Source organism: Ptychodera flava, chromosome 5, assembly GCF_041260155.1.
Source record: "Ptychodera flava strain L36383 chromosome 5, AS_Pfla_20210202, whole genome shotgun sequence".
Lineage (NCBI taxonomy): Eukaryota > Metazoa > Hemichordata > Enteropneusta > Ptychoderidae > Ptychodera > Ptychodera flava.
In genome coordinates, this window is record NC_091932.1 from 4,605,452 (window position 1) to 4,626,846 (window position 21,395).

Sequence of the window (21,395 nt, forward strand, 5' to 3'; positions counted from 1 at the left end):
AGTAACACTATAGGATCATTCATGGTAACCTGTTCACCCACAATCACCATTGATAACGATGGGTTTGGGCCAAACCATGGTAGTGAATAGGTTAATAAGGTGTTCTTTGTGTGTGTAAAGTACTTTAAATTTATTCAAAACCCAGGAGAACGAACATAAATATTTTATGTGTATAATTATGGAATTAACTATTAAGGTCATACGATCTCAAGATGTGACCCTTCTATTTTGATTCAATAATATTTATCACCATGGCAACATTTCCCTACAACACTTCATTGCCAGAGTGTTATGGCTTGGTTAAATCTCATCTTTTCATGAAATCAATCCACTTGTTTCGATCGATAGTCATGTCACTAAGGACTGAGTGAATAAGAAGGAAATTGAGATTTGTATTTTCTCTGTTCTTCATCAACATAAAAGCTACATGTTTTAACGTATTAGGTTTCAGCTTAAAACGTTTATAAACTGATAGGCAGTATATTCCTCACAAGTAGGTCTAATACAGACACTAATATTTGTGATCATAACATAGACATCTCAACCTGTCGCCTGCACACCATATCACTTATTTAATATTCTCAATTCTCTTTGAGACGGAGCCTGGCAACTAAGCATCCAAGTAAACCCACATTGTTATATAATAATACATGGAGTTCAAATCAATAGCTGTGTGATATGTCGTTGCTATTTGAACAATCTCAGTTCTCAGTGCTTGCATTTTAACTACTTGATCCTTCATTCAACATATTAGAATTCTCATGGAAACATTTGTTTGGCAAATATTGTCCATACTGCTGGAAAGTAATCTTTAAGACAGATATTTCAGCTTTTTGGTTTGATAAAATGTGAGCTGGTTATGTTGAAGATTATCACTGTCTTGTATGTACCAGATCACGTAGGACCTGAAAATTCATGACATATTTTATTAGATCTCTGCCACAAAATATAACAGGAAGCAACAAGTGGGATTTTCATGCTAAAAACCAATAAATCTCAGGGTAATTTAAAGCGTTGAATTTTCATAGTCACTGCAAGCCTCTATGATATGATGGAAACAAAATCTAAATATTTTTTCCAACAAATAGTATGTATATTTCAGCACTGTCAATGTAACAAATCCATGGTCAAGGTTCTTGATTACTTAGAAGTTGCAATGCTGCAATAGTTGCTGCTGAATTTTTGAAGGTTTTGAAATAATGACTGACTCTGTAATACTGGTACAGTTAATTTGAACTACCCTTTGAGCGCCAAAGTCAACTTGAATTTTTGTTGCCTTTATATACCCCTGTCAATTTCTTCAGATTTTTGTCAAAATTTTGGTAAAATCTGTAGCCAATGAAATGTGATGTCCATTTGGTCCAAAATTTTCAAAAAAATACAGAAAAACTCATAAAATTGGTGAAATGTTGCAGTAAAATTTTGGCGGGAAAAATTACAGCATTGAAAGCGTTAATGCATTGTGAGTACTCTCTATTGCAACCTCTCTCATCCTTTGACTCTTATAATCATCAACATTGCAACTTGACTGACATTGTCAAAGTCAAAATGTATCAGTTTCTTTTCCTACATCATGCAATTCTATTTTAGTGTCTGGGAAATTTTATTTTCCACAGGTCAACATCCATCATTGTATTGAGACTGCTATAGGAGAATAATGTATGATGACATCATGCATGTTGTAAGAACTTTCAACAACATAAAATGTCCATTTACAATATCACATACAATTTTTCACAATATTTGAACATGCAACCACAACTTTGCACCACCTTGATGAGAAGAGAGTTGATTTCAGCCATATAGACAGTAGAGAAACTGTCTCCTGTCTATGTTTCAACCAAGTGTACAAATACAACCTTTAACAAGATGTTGATCCATGTTTGTCATACCTTTATTCAAATATAGCCATATGAGAATCTCTCTGGTTTCTACTTGTAGAGCTCTATGTAATAAAGCTGAAAGATTTTAAATGGATAAGTATTCTACAAGTGCTGGCTGCAACCTATTGAAACTAAAAATCTAATATTATGACATGTTAACTGTTCAGTTCAAAGTGTAAAATAAGATCTTTACAACAGTATGAAACATGACATCACCATTGGGCGCTAGTGGCCAATTCTGAACCAATCAAATTTGGTATGTGAGTACCTGTACATTGTTAGTATTTTATGCACTGACAGTGACTCTCAGTCACGTACATTACGTATAAATCTTTCAAATATGGATAGCCCACTTTTATAAAATCATGTCATCACTTATTTTGCAGCAGTTCTGTTATGGTGAATATTAGAACTCATTTATTTATTGTGCTTCTGCAGTTTTTGATCCGTATACTTCCCAAAACATGCTGAGATACTCATTACTCAACTTTGTCCACATAGCACTAATATACTACACGTTCTTGACAATTCAGGGCCAGGCTCATCAAGTCTTGTAACAAAATTTCCTGCTACGGTGTTCCTACCATGGCCACACCCACTTCCGATATTGAGTGTTTCAATAATGCCTCTTTTCCAATTTAAAACAACTCTCACTATGCACAAGGCAGTTAGACAAGGGTTAGATAAGGGTACAACCATTTCGGGAGGGGGGGGGACAGCCATCCTGACCTCTTCCAGCTGTCGGATTGTGTCACTTCAATACCCATAATTCCTCTCTTCTCATGCATCATGCAATCTATTAAAATCTTAGTGTGTCTTCTTGGAATATACGCGCTTTTCAGTACCGTGTAGAACAAAATCAATCGCTGAACAATGATCACATCAGAGTTCACAATAAGTTGTTTCACAATTGTCATCTTCTCTACCAGTAATCTTAATGCAGAAAAGATTCTTTCTATTCTGACAAACTTCACGAAGCAGATACTGTTTGCCAACAGTTAGATGTCAACTTTGTGCAGCTAAACATTTCTTTCCAAAACTCACTTTTGTTATGTCATGGGCAGAAAAGCTTTTCAACAAAAAGAAAAGGGAATTTGGCAGTGTAAAGCATGCAAAAAAAATTCCTCTGAGAGGGACAGTGAAAAAAAGGTTGCCAGCTAGACCAGAATTGGCAAATTAGTTGAAAAAAATTCCATGTGGAGCAGGGAGGAAACAATAATGCTCCCCTATCCATATTCCAAGCCCTCTCCCAGGATATCAAATAGTCAACCCCTTGGTGACATTCATTCCATGTTCAGCTCTGTATGTGACATTCTTTTTCTCATGAGTAAATTTCCTGCTGAGTGTGCAAGATTTTATGAACAATGTCTTCGCTGACCCCTTTAATACTATAATTGCTAGTTGAAGTTTTTAGATGTAATTACTTTTCATAAATAGTCTCTACAAAATTATGTCTTAAGCAGGATTTTGCTATCTTTTTGATATAAACATTTAGTGAACCATGCTACTTAGGACCTCTACATTAAAATATGCTTCTGGTCTATTATTGTTCTCTACTCCATAGAATAGTATTAAAGAAATGTTCTTCAAAGACTGGATTTAACTCAATCACCAACGTCCAATCACACACATTGTTATTAAGTCTGCATTCTCTCTACTGGTATATGTTGGGGAAGTCCCTTCCTCACATTAACAATGGAAGCATATGTGGAGATATTATAGTTTATCCCTATATCCCTGTGGGTATAGTAATACATGCCAAGGGAATTACTGAAGCTTTGTGTACATGTCACCAACTAGTCTGCACAAATATTCTAGTAGCCAGGGAACCTATTTCGGCACAGTATTTTACAAGAAAAATTTCTTCACCATGATTAGATATTCCTATGTCGATGAAACATTTCTCTCATTTCAAAGGGATACAGTCGTCAGAACTGCACTCAAAGGTTGTATGAGACCCATACGACCTATGTAAACATTGTATCCAAGGTACGATGGTGATTGATGAAAGTTAAAACATGTCTATCATAATTTACATTGTATAATTTAAATGTTGCAGCCATGATGATGAGGTGCTAGATATCATGCACAAAATACATTGTTTGTAAACAAGAAACTTGTGCAAGAATAGTTTCAATGACGGTTTCCCTTTAATGTAATGTATGTTACAGTTTCAAGAATATGCTATTTTATGCAATTCATTTTATATAACTTCCCATTTGAAATGAATGCATTGGGAGATTCTATTTTGTTTGAAGGCCAGGGTCATGAAAAACAATTCTTCCATGAAAACCAGTAAAGTTTTTGTTTCACTTTGGCAACAATTAATAAACATGACAGTGTCACTCAGAATAAATTTCAAGATTACTGGTATTCCACAATTACATCAAAGATGTGCATATCCTTGTTGCCTCTATTGAACTCTGGATTAGTTCAATATGCAAATCAAAACTGTGTTTTTAACAAAAGATGTGAATTGTAACACTGCATTATCAGTGATCTGATTTTTACCACATAAACTAAAATGAAGTCACTGAATTTTTTGCCTTTCAAAGAATAATTATCATATTGCAATGCAGTGCCAATAGATTTTGTCCATCTTGGTAAAGACATTTTTGGAGTAAAAGTATGCCATAAATGCAAATATTTCTGAACGTATTAACACTTTTATTAAAAAGTCTCCTTCCACCAGCTATCTTTCCCCAAGATAATCCCATCACAACAAATACTTGGCATTCTGATGTTCTCTTTTTTTACCTCCAGCATAGACTTGACAAATCTACCAGATGTTTTTTTCATGGTACTGTTGAAACTGATATGAAATCATTCCAAATTTTTCATCTCTCACACTACCGTAAACAGAAATCACTAAAACTTAAATACCATTTTTCAAATGGATTTCATTCTCGCAGGCCAGAGCAATAATTTCTGCTCCGCTGACCTACGCAAAAATAAAAAAAACGCCTTTTCGGCGTTGGGTGATAAGACTCGCCGAAGATGGCGTGGTGTACGACGATGATGGATTTTAGCATACACTGCATCACACTCAGTTACTCAACCACATCCTAATCCTGTAAGTTACTACCCCTCGCATAGTAGAACTGTCTGTTGATGCAGCTACCAGTAATGGTACTAATATCATGTCAACAGTATGGAAATAGAAACAGACAAACACAAACATTTTACCTTTTTCAACCAGCACACATTTAATATATATATCAGATAGTTGTTTGATGTATTCCATCAAGGAATTATCAAAAAAATATATGAAAACACTGAATTTCTTCTTAAAAAACAACCCATATAACAGGTTTTCCTTCAAATCTGTACAATGTTTGTTCAAATTATGGATGGAATCGGACAGGAAAAAAATTCCTTTGGCAGCATAATCTTTTTTATATTTTTCATGTTTTAGTACACAAACTATCTCTAGATATATTACACACTTTACTTAGACCGGCTGATTTACCTCCAAAAAATGCATTTTCAGGAGATTTTTATGATGATGGTGAGTTCGTTGGAAAAGTTGTTCATATGGCTATGTACCAATTTCAAAATCAGTTTCCCTTGAGCAGAATACTGTCAAAAGTATTTGCATTGTGAAAGATTGTTACAAAGTTTAGTATCCCATCATGAACTTTGGAAAATCCTTATCAACTATTAGCTGGAATACTTTGTAAATATCAGACAGACCATCCATGTACATGGTCATTCTAACTTACACTCCTTAGAAACAAACCTACATGCAGTAAACTTTTTAAAAAAACCAAACTATTTATGAATGCGAGACCATTTCAAGTATTTCAGTTCAAAATTCATCAGTATAATGAAATGATCAACTTGATTTGTAAAAACAAGTGAGTTTGCATAATTCTGTGGAGTACATTTATACACAGTCATCTACGATTCTACTGCAGTTTCTGTTTGTTCAGTTTGGTTTTCACCAGAGTCATTCGTTCCCTGTTCTTGTTCTAACTTTGCAGCCTCTGCTTGTCTTTGCAATTTCAGCTGTCTCACTCTTTCAGCATGTTCTTTCCTTTTCTGTGCTTTTTCTTGCAGTGCTTTCATCTTAGCTTCACGATTTATCGTTGCTCGGTCAACTTTCTCATGTGATTGTTCAGCTACTCTTTTCTGTGACTCAGCGAATGCATCCAATGCTTCTATCTGTTTCTCTCTGCTTATCTGTGCTGCAAGTTTTTCCTTCATTTCCTGCTCTTTAGCCTGAAATTCCAAAACAAGATATACAGAATGATAAGACAGTGGGATAAGATAACCTACTGTAAATTATAAAATTGATAAAAATTATTGAAGTTCAACTCACAGATATTATCAAATAATTAAAATCTTGATGCTTATAAGTACGATGTGAAGGTTAAATTTCTGATATGAAAGTAGGGCCAAAATTCAAATGACATAGACGATGCCTTCAGTAATTACAAGTAAATTTTTATATTATATAACAGGTAAATGTACAGTACTTTTTATGACTGTTCGTCATAGAAATTATGTATCCTTTTAGCTTTAATTCCAACATACACTAATTTTAAAGAGTTAGTGATTTCAAAACAGATCTCATCAAAAGGGCTTGTTACTTTTCAAATCACATTGTCAGACATCATCAATGTTGTTGGGCACTGTCACAGAATAAATGTATCTAACTCATATTCAGCAGGTTTTGTCCAAATTCTTGAGGATCCTTCCCATACCAACATTAATTAGTTTTAGGTGTCACAGATTTTATGATACTGTTCAGGTTTCTCCTTGAGTTCTCTAAGCTATGGACTGGGCATATAGATCTGGTCATGCATGAAACTATCAGATCTCCTATGATTGTATTTCAAAATAGATAGTAAAGCTATCTTACCTTTCTCCTTTCTTCAGCTGCAATCAATTTGGCTTCCAGTTGCTCCTTTGTCAATTGTTTCTTCTTCTTGCTTCTCTTCTTAAGCTTTGCAAGTCTTGGAGGAGGTCTTTTCTGTTCCAGACTTCCCTCAGGTGATAACAAAACTTCAAAAGCTAGTCCACCCCGTGACTTTGGACGGCTTGATGATAGTAATCCTTGCTGTTGAAGTTCTTGTAAAATGTCATCTGAGTCTCTTGTCTTACCGCTACGTTTTCTTGTTTGTATTTGTGTACCAGTTAGCGTAAATTCTAGTCAGGGAAAAAAATTGATAATAAAGTGTTAGAAATATAAATTACACGCCTGTCTTTGATTATGTGAATGTAATATTATATTTCTGCCGAGACCTAGATGAGCCAGTCCTTGTTATAAAATTATTCTTAGTAGTTGAACCTGACAGATTAATTACCCTGAATTATTAAGTCTCTCCATGACTGTGATCTGCAAATTTAACATGAGCTGCACATGACCGTAGATGTAGCAACAGTAATGTAACTATGATTATATAAACACACCTGCTACTCATACTGTTTCAAAGATAAGAAATTATTGATTTTAGTGTGCATGGCTGACAGGTGAACTTTGCTAGGATTAAATGTTCCATTTTTTAACAGTTCATTTTTAATATATACCTATAGTATCTAAAATACCACGAATTTGGTGATGGCCCATAGCATACACCATCATACCAGTTTTGTGAGGTTTGAAACATACATGGGGAGTTGGGACCGGTGCATTTGAGGCAGAGCACAAGAGATTTTTTCTGACATCCCTGTGTAAACATACCAGAATCGGTAGTGCAACACAATGTTTTCTGTTGGAAAATGCCTAACTGTTCCCATGTCAAAAACCCATGGATTACCGGACTCCTCAGACACTCTAATCTACCCAATGCTCTGTGAAAGCCAGCTTTGTGTTGACACGTTGAGGTGGCCTATCTTCGAGCCCCCATCAACATACTGGATCCCAAGACAAGAGGCAAATTTATTCAAGAATGAGGCCATACAATTACAATACAAGTTACAACAACAGGTTGTACTGAAAGTATATGTGCAATTACGTTACTTTGGACTACAATATTCCATTGCAGCTGCATAGACAAGGACCGGGTCATCTCTTTAACAACAATATTATTTTTACATTTTGACATATGAAGGCGAGTGCTTTATAGACGCGTTTGTTTAATCCCGCAACGGCACTATAGTCGCCATGGGGGTCAACGCAGACATAGCAACGTTGCCCGAATAACAATTATGGTGACCTCTGACACACGAATGAAAAGCCGCTGCAAAGTTTTAAGTCTTATGCGGTGTATTCTCCCATCAATAAATAAGTGCCGAAGTTGTCGACAAGTTGAAACAAAAGCATCAGATCTTTCCGTGTGACACTTCGGTCATGGCCTTTTCTCTGTCTTTATTCGTCTTCATAGCGACAGTAAATATGAACGGCATTGAAAACAGTCTGACGTCACGCGCGTCAAGACACAATGTCGAATGCGCCGCACAGTCTACCGCTTTCAGGTGCGGGGACATACCAATTTCAAATATGTGCGAAAATTACACAAAATTAGCAAATCAATTAAAACTCTTGAAGAATTATACCACTAAATATATGTATATCATAAATGTTCAGATATTTACCTGGCGTACTAGGTCTACCGTCTTCAGCGATCTTATGATGAGCTGGGTCGGAAGTTTCTGTGATAACATGGGCGTAATCTTCGCCGAGACCACTGTCATATGTCCTGGAAGACACCTTACTCGTTGCAGAGCCTACAATTCGTGTCTGTCCTTCTACGTCGCTTTCAAGTGAAGATTCCGAACCCGATCTCTTAGTTTTGTCCTTATTACCATCGTTATATTCTTCAACGAGAAATACATTCCGTTTAGGTTTTTTACCGGATCTCGGTTTAGAGGCTTTCGGATCGATGGACTTAACCCATGCTTCATTTTTTTCGTCGACTATGGCAATTTTTGATGACTTGCAACCCATTTTAGTTGATTAGCTGCGTGGACGGAATACTAAAAGTTGGGCGTATGGTGAACCGAAGTTTCCCCGTATATAGGATTCAGTCAACTGGTCAGTACAGTATGTACACACAAGTTGCAGCAGCCTCCTTCGTTGGTGCGATCCTTCCTTTAGCACAGTCCGGATCCGGGAAGAAATGGCTGTAAAATGTACTGTGGTGGGTGAGAAACTTGAGATGTACTTTGGCGGAATAGAAGAAGAGTAAAGTACCCACTGGACCGAATTTACAGCGAAATCGGTACAGGTGTCTTCCTCTCGTTCAAAAAACGGTGGAACAAGATTGATTGTTGGCAGAGGAGTTGAACAGCTGCACTACAATGCAATGGAATGACTGGGCCGGCGTCAGAGCTATGTATCATGCAAACCCTGCAGTGATTGGCTAGGTGCCGTAACTACGTAAACAATTTGCATACAACAATCCCGTTGTCATGACACGTAACCACAATCTCGTAAACTAAAACCCGAGGAGATACGGAGTATTCCGAGCGTATCCGAAAGCGCCATCTTCGACAAACTTTGAATAACCATGCCATACACCTGCCCTGCCCACTGTATACTGGACACACTGTACACCTTACTCACCTGCTTACCGCGCACTACTATTATTCAAACCATTATAGGCGGAGGAGTAACCAGTTAGCGGGAGTTCTATACTTATGGTATAGGATTGTATGTCTTACAAATTAAATTAGAATAGCTGTAAATGTCTGCGCTGAGTTCTCCTCTCCAAAACTAAACTACGATCTCAAAAATGTTAGTTTCTTTCACTCCCCATAACAGAACTCCCTGCTTCCCAACGAGAATCTACCCGCTGCTGACCGCTGTCGGCTGCCCTCTCCGCACTCGCTATCACTTTGTCTTTGCTTTCCCCGCGACCCGGCCCTCATCACCAGGATCATATTCCTTGCCTGCCGTGCAAGATAATGAAAAGTTGCCCGTCCGCTGATCTGGTAAAATGCCGAGTTTTAACCGCAAAATCATCACGAATAGCTTTTTATTTGCACGAATGGCTTTTTTACTGCCTCTGATGAACTCATGGTATGCAGTTTTCCTCTTCCTTGAGATCTCATCATCGACTGTTAATGCAACTCATTTCAATATCTGCCGATATTAAATATTCACGATTTTAGCGCACTTGGATGGACACCCCGTCCCCCGTAAACGTCTAAAATGACAATATTGAGAGCCCGTGTAGAAGCATACAAAGGTCAAAGTTTTGGTATAAATCTTCACGAATTTCACGCTAAAAAGTAGGCAAGAGCCAGAGAATCGAAGACATGGGTTGGTTTAATTGTCAGTGCTGATCATGCTGATTGCAATGTTAACCCTTTTCCTGCCAGACAGTATCACTTCCCCATCAGCCAAGTCAGTAAAAAGCGGTATTGAGCCAAAACATGACGTATCTTCACCCACTTGGCTTGGTCTGTTATAGCTTCTTTAGTCCAAAAAAATCAAGTTTACAGTATTTATGTTTTCAACAGCTTGCAAATGTACAGTATTATGTTAAAATACACCATATGGAATATGTTGTGTTTCATTAATTTTAACCATCTTGACCTGACGGTGACTGAAATATGGACTTGGCAGGAAAAGGGCGGTAGTGGTTTAGTGACAGTGAGTGGTCTCAGTGGCGTTTGTCGTTATGATTATGATCAACGATATGATTATGATATAATAAATGGGGTGATATTTTAATATAAACTGAACAATATTAGGCCAATGCGAAACACAGAAAGTAACAATACCAACAGATGTTAAAATGACAATGCACATCCTCTGCAAATAAGTTACAGTTAATGGGGATATGCTTTTCAAGTCGCTAACTTCATCATTTTGCTTTCAAAGGGAAGTAGTCTTTGTAAACAACATACACATTGTTGACAAGGATGTCATACTGCACTTATGTATATTAATTGCACATCGTGAGCTGCGTTCTAGCCGATAATCACGTGCAGAGCGTAAGTTTGCCTACAGAGATAATCTTATCCAGAAATCTAACAATTAAAAATGATCACCATATATCAAATAAACGTGCGATGTGCCTGTAAGAGAGAGAGAGAGAGAGAGAGAGAGAGAGAGAGAGAGAGAGAGAGAGAGAGAGAGAGAGAGAGAGAGAGAGAGAGAGAGGGGGGGGAGGGGGGATAGTGAAATAACGTTAAGGTGCACGTTTTGAATTGTAGATATTGATGAGGTCAAGTTAATCACGATCGTCCATCTGCCCTATGGGTAATAAGTCAGTTGTCTACATAGAGCATTCAAGTAGGGACTACGATCCGAAATGTTTCACCCTTTTTAAAACAATTTCCCGCCATGCAGAACGCTAAAGAGTCGTTTTATATTCTTCAGACGAAGTTGCTTCTAAGTGAACGTTCATATTTTACTTCTTGGAGAAAGGCTTGAAGATTTTTGAATTTTTGCTTTGTGCACGTGATTCGATAATTCTTTAAAGTTCCGGAAAAACCACCTTTATCGTCTTTCTACTTTGTTTCATTCGCCATGCTACCATTTAGGCATGAGCTTTGCTGATATTATTCTGGTAAGTTTGGTCGGGATCGATATCGTGTAAATGTGACATACTGATGGTAGGACAATTACTAAGTCAATTCACGGCACCACTGATAGGCACTTAAATTGTTACCCTTTAGTAGCAGGATAAAGTCAGCTGAAGCAACTTTAACGTATACTTTAGGGAATCAAATTTGTCAAAATAAATACTGCAAACAATGATTTAAAGCCAGGATATTTATGGTGCTCGATTTTCAGATATCCAGAATCCGGTAATATTTTTTTTTGCCTACGGACACTCGGTGATCTTACATTTGAATTTGCGAATGAGGGAAGGACCTCTTCAGAAATTTTCAAAATAACCAAGAACAATATGCTGCATCGGAGACTCCCCGGCACATTCAAGCTGCTGTGTAGACGTAATCATTTGTCCGAACCGTAGACTCTGGAGCATCCCATAATATATTATGTCCGAAAGAATTAATGAGTTGCTGCCGGGTAAATTATAGATAATACGTCACTATGTTGTTCGCTTATATACCTTCTGTAAACCATGGTGGGTTTTTTTGCCCCCATATAAAGTACCCTCAAGCATCGAACATACGTACATTCGCATACAAATAAACACAGACAAAAAACATGTCACGATCGTGTCGTCTTTGATGGATAAATACAGAATATATATATATATATATATATATATATATATATATATATATATATATATATATATATATATATATATATATATATATATATATATATATTCCGTGCGCATGCACCTGTACTGTAAAATGTGACCCTCCACCTATTCCTGTGTCTAAAATGTGACCCTCCCCCTTGTCTGGCATTCTAAAACTTGACGCTCTCAAATCACTGCGGTATTCTCCCCAGGAAAAACTGAAACAGTATCAGCCAATTTACATAACAATAAGTTTAATTGTTATGTAAGTTACGGACAGAAATTACAGGGGACTGGAATTTTGGGAGGGAGGGTTGCAATCTATCACGCAAGCATTTTTGAAGGGTCATGCATTTGCCGTAGGGTCACCATACTTTGCGCAACTACAAGGCTGAAAGATATGGATGATATAGTGCTTCATCCAAAAATATCAATATATGGGAGTCTACTATATAAGCAAACTATTGACAATCCCCCACACAACAAGCTATATCTGTACATTAATATGTGTTTGATAATATATGTAAATGTATTTTGCTTGAACAGGGAAGTGAAACATGCATGTTTGTACAAGAAATTGGATTTATGGATTTCATTGAAAATGTTGATTTACTATACATGGTAATCTATGAGGAAACTATGAATAATTTTTTCCAATACAAAACTAGGTAAATCTGTGTATTTGTCTATGCTTGATTATTCATATTAATGTACTTGATTTGACTAAAGTGGTTACAAATGGATTTATGTGCAAAAATTGGGTTTTTCGAATTTCATCAAAATTTTGATTCACTATAAATGGTAGTCTGAATTGTTTGTCAATTTCTGTCTCATATGTTTTTACCTCTTGTCTTTCATCAGTTTTGACTGTTCAAGGTGTTTATGTAGGATACCACTGCATTTTCTTTACTTGTGAAGCTTGTCGATAATGTGTATATATTGAAAAGAATATAATCAACATACGTATTTCGCCGGCAATTTCCTCTTCAGGAAATATCAAATGGACATTCAAAGGTTTGGCCGTAAAATCATATTCTGTTAAAAGTGACCCTCCCCAAGAAAAGTTTATAAAAATTGACCCTACCCTTTGGACAGTTTTCTAAAAAGTGACCCTTCCCTCATTCATCCGGCCCACGTACCCTCTTGTAATTACTGAAGGCTTTCTTGTTAGTTATAGGTCTATATTGCTAGGGTAATGGTTTCCTGATTGGTTTTCTATATTTACGTGCGATGACTTTATCGACTTAGACTTTTCACGCTGTGGTGGGCGTAAGCTTAAGTCTCGACAGACAACCACCACCACCGCCACCACAGCTATAGACCCCTCAGCTATAGGGGAAGCCGAGCTGTTATGTCTTTTCGATAGCTACCGGGATTTCTGTCTATCAAAGACGTCGAGGAAACCAAATGCGTTGTATAGAGCATACAATCGGATAGACTAGTATAGACTTTAATAGTGGGATAACATAATTCCCCAAAACTCCGAAACCTGCACGTCCGACTACCAGGAATCGATCTGTAAGTCAGATATCGCAGTTCTAATTTGGATGTACATGATCACTTCGGCTGCAGCTTCATCAGATTACTGTGTACTGTCACAGACAAAAAGAAAGACTCTCTTTCTATTTGTCTGTGGTACTGTGTACTCGAAGGGCGTCGTACAAATATGCAAATTTCATTGATTACATTATCATCACCATCCTCATCAAGGTATATCTCTGACCTTTATGTGTTACTATAATTCTCTTGCAGTTTCCACATTATTTAGGATTATTTTTCCTCTCAGGTTCCCTGCTTTTCTCTACTTGCCTGAGTAAATCATGCGTATTTGCTGAAAAGCTCAATCATAGCCTTACCCTTCTATGCATATTCCCATTGTTTTTCTTTTGTTTGTGAAATACTTTTACTTGCTCTGCTCCATGAATCATGGTCAAAAGGCCTGGTGTTCAACATGTCAAAACAGGCTGTGTTTAATGTCAAGACTGAATTTTATCTTGGCTAGAATTCATCTGCCATCATATTATCAATACGGTCACATACGCAATTTGCAAGGCCGGTACTTTGTATTAAAACATCATAGGTTAAGATGAAGATTGTTGTACATGTTTTCCAGAACAAACCCATCTAAGTATAGTCACAGCTACCGTTCATTTACAGTTTCTCCCTTTTTCTTTTTCATGCCCTTGGATTCTGTTTGCATTGAATTGCCGTTAGTGCTCACTTTCTTGTAGCTTGTATTTCACACGTAAGCATTTCTTTTGGAAAAACTGCATTTTGAATAGGGTTGCTCACAGCTGACGTCATTGTATTAAATAAAATTTGTCCGCATTTTCAGATTTATAATACGCTTTTGAAAATTACGCATGCAAGAACGAAGAAAACACATCTTAGCAGGCGACTTCTATTGTAACAATGAATACTAAAATACATATTCACGACTCAGAGTACAAACTGCAAATCAGTCACGTATGCAACATTGCATCTTCGCTTGCCCAGGTCTCTAATCCGGGCAGCTGGATGTGCCCCGAAATCAGTAGCGGGAAGTAACGGACCTGTGCCAGCGGACGATAGCGTACAGCTTTATTTAGTAACAAACCTGGAACCGTAAACTACGCTATGCTGTTCTACCACGGGACGAGACCGAAAAAATATCAGAATGTAAGGCCGGCGCCCATGCAGTAGGAGTTGACCGGTCATGAAAATGACCATAAATCTATGAAAAAAAGTATTCGGTGTTCCTAAGGCAAAGGGAAGTAAAGAGATATTTCAATTAGTATGACGTAAGCCACCCACTCTTCTTTCTTAGGGAGATTTATACTTAGACATTGCAACAAAGCATTGCATCGCCTGCCTTGCAAAAGTCTCCTCGAAACGATACTAGTGTCACTTTTTTTACTTAAATTTTTGTCTAAAGAGAGCTGCAACACAAGAATGTGTACATATTTCTGAATTGTCACATGTCCCGCATTCAAATGTAAAGGCAAAATAGCTCAGGATAAGCCCAATATCGTACGATAACACATGACAAGACACAATGCACTCAACATGATACTAAAAAGAACAGCAAATTATGATGTCATGTCAAAGAGTTGCATCAATGGAACATGGAAAATGAGCAGAGAATTGATTGAGATTATTCCAAGCCACAATCCCAGGATAAGTTTAATTTCTTGAGTTAGAAATCAACAGTAATGTGTGCAGTGGCTAGAACGGAACTTTTAAACAAATATCAGATCTAAATTTAACCTCTAGTTCCACTTAGAGGCTCGCCTTGCTCAATCCAAAACCCATGCCAGAAAACCGTTATTTCCACTGCTCCTGCGCCGGCACAATTCCGGCGAGACAAGCCTTTGATGGACTGCCTAGACACTATAGGAAAAAATTGCGGGACTGGAGCGAGAAAGTGACGCTTTCTCGAAATTGGTGAGAATCTCTTGTCATTCTCACTGCTACCGTTGAGAATTTTTAATTTTCTCACCGGTGAGCAGTGAGAAATACACTCCTTGGTGAGATAATAGATTCTCACCGGTGCACCGGTGAGAATGGAAATTCTCACCAAGCACTGTGAGAATGGTAATTTTTACGGTGGGAATGAACCAAATTTCTACCAAATTATCCGATTGGAGGAATTTCTAATGAATTAATAAGAGAGAAAAAATAACACATTGTTACCGTAAGAAAAATTGCGAACAGAGGAGGAAGTGAATAATTCGAAGATGACACAAGCGATTAACAGCCAGCAAAGTTAGAGTTAAATCACCGTATTGACAGCTTGAATACATGTATGTTGAATCGCACCTTTCTCTTTCGGGCGAATCACGTTAGTTATTGCTGTAAGCCTTATCATAAATAGGAGAAAGACGCGGACACGATTTTTTTACTTTCGGTTTCTCAGTCGTATATGTTGTGAAGTTTTCATGTACAAAACTGCCTACCTAATTCAAGTAGACTTAATAGACTGCCCTCTAGCGGAGCTGTGCAAGTTTTTTTTCACGCTCGTGACTTGAGCACATTTGTTGTGGTTTTTAATTTCCTTGATAAATGTTATTTTTGTTACTTTTGGCGGAAATTTTGTGAAACCTTTGGTCGTTTTTCATGACGCGATGGTTTTTTTTGTGTCCGTATATGTGCGGTCAGTCCGGTGACGCACACATCAGTTAATAACTAATTAGGTAGTGACGTCACCAGTGTTGCTTCCATATTGCAACTAACTACTGTGGTACGTGTATGCAACTAGACTCAAGTGTCGTTCCTCTCTGAAGATTTCCGCATTCAAACCACATCTGCAGAATTTCTTCTTCCATATGGAGACAAAAGAAATCGCCACGCTGCAGTTTTCACTGCCAGTGGTGAGTGTTATCGTACTGGTTGGTCTTGTTTTCGTCTTTGGTTTCAAGTCGACTAGCCCTCCCCCGTCGTTTGACTTCGACAGTGATGACAAGAAAAGCAGGAGGCGCCGCGCTCGTGTGAGTATCTAACAGATTTTGTATGCATTCACCGACACTTTAGTGTCTATTGTCGAATTTTTGCCGTCGACAACTAAATAATACAGTATTCTTCCGATATGTGTGGAAATCGCAAGCAGTTATTGTCAGTTTTCTGTTCAATTTGATGATTTCCTCGTGTCTGTGTCCACGTCCACGTAAGCAATCAAACAGCTGATTGCAGTCAATCGTGTGATACAGTATTCATTCATTCATGTCTGTCCTTTGCAGATCAGTGGTGTTGAATGTAAATTTGCATCGATTTTCTTTGCGGTTGAAACGCCCCTTTGCAAATTAACGTAGGCAAACCACCATGTCGTGAAACATAAATCCATCCCAATCAAACCAATTTGCATCTACGCTTTGTTTTTGGTGGCGTAGGAAACAGTACACGTCTTCGACCCTGTCACCGCCAGCGAACATGTGACATGCAGCTGCTGGCAGCGTTGTCTGTCTTCCATTCCACAGGTTGCCCAATTTTTCTTCCAATGGTGTTGTGCGATCGATGAATACTAAAACAGCTCTAACTTGCAATCATCGCGTGCAGATAACGCCGTGTGGTTTGTGCATTTTATTGGCTCCTATAAAATTTTATCTCTGGAGTCTTTCCTGAAGTCGGTCGCTAAATAAATTTTGCATACAGCATGAACCCAAGTGGGGGATATAAAGTAAATAGTCACCCGAAAATGAGGTCATGGCAAGATCGCACATGTACACGACAACCCTTGAACTTTCGGTGGTTCCTTGTTAGATGGAACAGATGGACCCTACATTCAGTGAAAATTTTTGCGTTGAAAACTAGATGTAAAAATCATTTCATCAGTCCATATGGTGGCTTTTCCTTGACAGATATCGTCCCAGCTGTTTCCGTTTGCCAGAAGCAACGTGACTTGAACACAATAGTACAAAGTGAATGTATTTTTAGTAAAATCACAATTCTGAATCCCGTTTTTGAAAACCGTTTCCATCACTCCTTACCATTTATTAAATATTACTGTTGCAGTGAAAAAATGGTATGAAAATACCTCAAACAACTCAGTGTAACATTTTTGTAAAAGATGGTTATAGGAGAATCACTTTCCATATATTTTCATTTTAATAGCTATTTATAAATCCTTTTTCGTCATGAGATAAATTTGTAATTTTAAGGTCTGTTTGTTGTGTCTGTTTTTCTGTCACTTTCTAATTGCAATTCATGAGCAAAGTTGATGTTGCAGCATTATACTGATTGGCTGTTTAAGCGATGATTACATTTTGTCATGGTTACTGTGTGCATTTCATTGGGTCAGAAATTGTGCAGCCAAATGGCAAGTACATATTTGAAAAAAACCCTACAATTTAGGAAACCATAACCAAATATTGGAAAGAATCATATTTCTGGTTCAGAGTCTTCCATATTGCACACCTTAATTACTTCACTTTTGACATCAGCAAACCAAAAACTGCAAATTATTTCTACCTGCCCATTTGGCAGATTAAAAGGAAAAATTTCACCTGTCCAGAATATTTCCCTACTACATTCATTGGCAGGCAGTTATATCCCACTCTTTTAATATAGTGTTTTTATGCGAAATATTGAAATTCATTTTGTGCATGTTGAAAAAAAAAGGATTTTAACCAGTTGCTGATTAAACTTATCATGAACACATCACATTTCAGTAATGTAATGCTACAGTTGGTTTAATTCATTGATAATTGTCTTAGAGAAATGTCCAAAGTATACTTTGTAGGCACTTAGATATAGTTCTATTGAAAAAATCTCCCATAAAGATTTAAAACTGTATATATCCCTATTTGGCATTTTGAAATAATGCCTAATGGTTGGCCATTATTTCTAAAAATAGAACGGGGACAGATACACATGTTTACTAACACTAGAGTTAGCAACAAGCGGTTTTGAGTTTCCTCGAAGCACTGGCATGGCATTCTTATCTGTAATTAGCATGAACACTATCTGTAATTAGCATGAACACTATCTGTGATGTAATCCAATCATGTAAATGTCTTTGACTAATACATATCATTTTCTGGATTTTCTACCTTTCAAAGTAATATGATTATCCTGTGTCCTGTTTGTCACACAATGCTCATAAGTCAGGCCTTACAATACTCACAATCAAATCGATAATGGGCAGAATTTTTAGACATGATCGTCAAGCTTTTAAATTTTTGGCAAAAGTAGAGGGAATTCTACTAAAGCAGATATGATTGTATATAAAATGAATTAAACATTCAGCCAATAACTGAAAAGACAATACAGTTTATATGTAAGAAGTAGGGACAGTTTAAGCATGCACCCTAGAGCACTTGTCAGCACTAAGACGTAATAAATTGTTCTTTATGACATCATGCTTCCATTGAATTATGCATATGTTCTGGGTGAGCAAAGTCCATAATGGCGACTATGTAAATGACATCCGCCACAATTTATTGTTTTTTAGCTACTATAGACTATAGTCTATAGAAAGAAGCTATTGGGATGGGTATCCGTCCGGCGTCCGTCATCAGTCTGTATGTATGTATGTATGTATGTCCGTTTGTGAGGCGTCCGTCCACTCAAATATCTTGAGAACCGCAGTACTTACTGATTTGATATTTGTTGTGTAGATGTCAAATATGATTTTGAGAAACTATTTTTTTTAATTTTTTGATATTGTTGAAAATAGGCAAATTAATGCCAAAAAAGGTATTTTTGGTAAAAAATCTTCTTCTTCATAACCGCTGGTCAGAGAGCTTTGTTATTTGGTACACAGCTCCGTAGGGATAACTCAACGTAGATTTGTTCAAATTGTGATGAAATATGCAAATGTGTATTTTTAAGGAATTTTTTTGTCATTTTTGGTCAAAGTTTGACTTACAAATTTAATTCTTGTACTGTATAAACCCTATCAATTCACCCAGAAAAAAAATAATTAATATGATTTTAAATAATTGAATTAATTAGGAAATCATCAAAGCCAAAATAATTTTAGTGTGGAATTATCAGAAAGTTCAACTTTTTTTGACAGTTCATAGTGAATTGAGGATTAAAACATGTAAAGGCAACTTTCCTGAATCCCAACTTTGATATATTCTGAACCACCATTTATGTTATCTAAAAGAAATTGCTCATAATAGTTTGTCATGATAGGGTGGTCAAATAAATAGAGCTAGAGAAAGTTCTAATTTCCATTTATGGTTGACTTGGTAAGGATAAAATAAGATTACTTTTTGAGGAAAAAAATAGAGTGGTCAAAGTGATAGGGTTTTTATGGTAAAGCTGGACTATAAGATTCCTCATGTGCTATTTATAGCAATTATGCAATCTGTGTAAACAGTGCAATGAAAGTGTAACATGATTCCTTATAATGCTTTTGATGACCTTGAACTTCTTAAGTTTTAAATATTTGTCTCTTCAGTGTGCTTTCTCTGAGTACGTACAGTCTCAACTTATTCAACAGAACTTAATTACTATTATAGACTAATATAGTCTGATGAAATATGCAAATCTGTATTTTGACGGAATTTTTTTCCATTTTTGGTCAAGCCATCCTGAAATGAGCTATCAAAGATATCCACCTTCTTCATCAATACATGTGTCACAAAAGGTTATTCTCTACATAACACAGCAGAGCTCTGTCAACTGTTGAGTCGCTTGTTTTTTTAAAACCGCTGGTCAGACAGCTTTAATATTTGGTTTACATGTCCCTAGGATGACCTTAGTGAGATAATTTCATACAGTCAGGAAATACTTAATTTTGTATCCATGTCTATAGTAGCTTCAGGGACTTTGGCCCTATGTTTGTTAACTGTTTTAACCCTTTTCCTGCCAAGTCCATATTTCACCACCAGGTCAAGATGGTTAAAATTAATGAAACACAACGTATTCCATATGATGTATTTTAACATAATACTGTACATTTGAAGGCTGTTGAAAACATAGATACTGTAAAGTTGTTTTTTTTTGACAAAAGATGCTATAACATACCAAGCCAAGTGGGTGAAAATACGTCATTTTTTGGCTCAATACTGCTTTTTACTGACTTGGCTGTTGGGGAAGTGATACAGTTATTACTGTCTGGCAGGAAAAGGGGTAAAGTCAATGAACATCATTGTGCAGCATTTATGCAATAGTAGATTAACAGTGGTGGTAGTTGTAATTATTTTGTGTGTGAATTCATTTGTGTGTGCATTAGTGTTGTACGTGGTCATAGCATTGAAATGAAAGGAATGTAACTCTTGAATCGGTTGACACAATGCAACAAGGCAGTGTGCAGTATTCAGAGTGGTGTCTCTTTCTAAACAACACTAGGTACACATGTACTCTGGCTTCCATACCATGGTCAGTTTGTTTGCTTAGCTCATCAACGTGAACAAACCTAGTCAAATGCAAATACTGAGAATCACAGTCTGTGTGGTACAACAGAGGTAAAGGAGCAGGTTTTTATCAGTTTTGTCTGAGCAAATTTACTAATCGTACATCATTTTCAAAGGAGAACTAAGGACTAGCGCAACCAAACAGTCAATATCAACAAACACTAATGGGAGAACCAGGGATTTAGGACTGCCCCTTTAAATGAGTAACAACAGAAATTACATGTACTTTTCTCAAGTACTGAAAATCAGTAAATAATATCCGTCAATGGTTGCAAGCTGTGAGAAAAAAAGGAAAGAAGACGCGTGAAAATGAACTTAGTTCTGCTATGCTTGTGTAAATGGTATTTTAGTATTGGCAAACACTGTATCAAAAACCAGATGAACTTTCCGTTGTTACATTACTGTGAAACTTAGAAGTATCTGTCTGAGATAGAGGATGATAAAGTCTTAAAAGTGATGGCTGGGATTTGTCTGTCAACTTTGATGAAACTCAAACAGCCACCATCCATAGTTTTTATTGCTTAAACATTTTTATTGCCTTTATTTTAGAAAATAGG

At 36.9% G+C, this 21,395-nt stretch overlaps 2 protein-coding genes across 2 annotated transcripts in view; one reads left to right on the forward strand and one right to left on the reverse strand.

Annotated features, from left to right (window-relative positions):
- Positions 1-5,063: 5,063 nt before the first annotated feature.
- LOC139132800 (uncharacterized) lies at positions 5,064-9,161 on the reverse strand. The gene is made up of 3 exons (XM_070699060.1): positions 8,424-9,161; positions 6,748-7,034; positions 5,064-6,104 (listed from the first exon to the last, which is right to left on the reverse strand). Exons 1-3 carry the CDS (start codon positions 8,773-8,775, stop codon positions 5,784-5,786), a joined length of 960 nt encoding a protein of 319 aa, XP_070555161.1. The 5' UTR covers positions 8,776-9,161; the 3' UTR covers positions 5,064-5,783.
- A 7,018-nt stretch (positions 9,162-16,179) lies between these two features.
- Positions 16,180-21,395, forward strand: part of LOC139132801 (neurofilament heavy polypeptide-like) — a 47,758-nt gene continuing 42,542 nt past the window's right edge. The window contains exon 1 of the mRNA XM_070699061.1: positions 16,180-16,464. Coding sequence (XP_070555162.1) covers positions 16,303-16,464 — 162 coding nt within the window. The 5' untranslated portion in view covers positions 16,180-16,302. The remainder of the gene's footprint in view (positions 16,465-21,395) is intronic.

Bases quoted from the DNA above. Each gene is read 5' to 3' on its own strand.
- LOC139132800 (XM_070699060.1), bottom strand. From the start codon at position 8,775: ATGGGTTGCAAGTCATCAAAAATTGCCATAGTCGACGAAAAAAATGAA. The intron at 7,035-8,423 runs GTAAATATCTGA...TTCCCTGACTAG, and splicing joins CGGTAGACCTAGTACGCCAG to AATTTACGCTAACTGGTACA. The intron at 6,105-6,747 runs GTAAGATAGCTT...TTGGAATTTCAG, and splicing joins CAGCTGAAGAAAGGAGAAAG to GCTAAAGAGCAGGAAATGAA.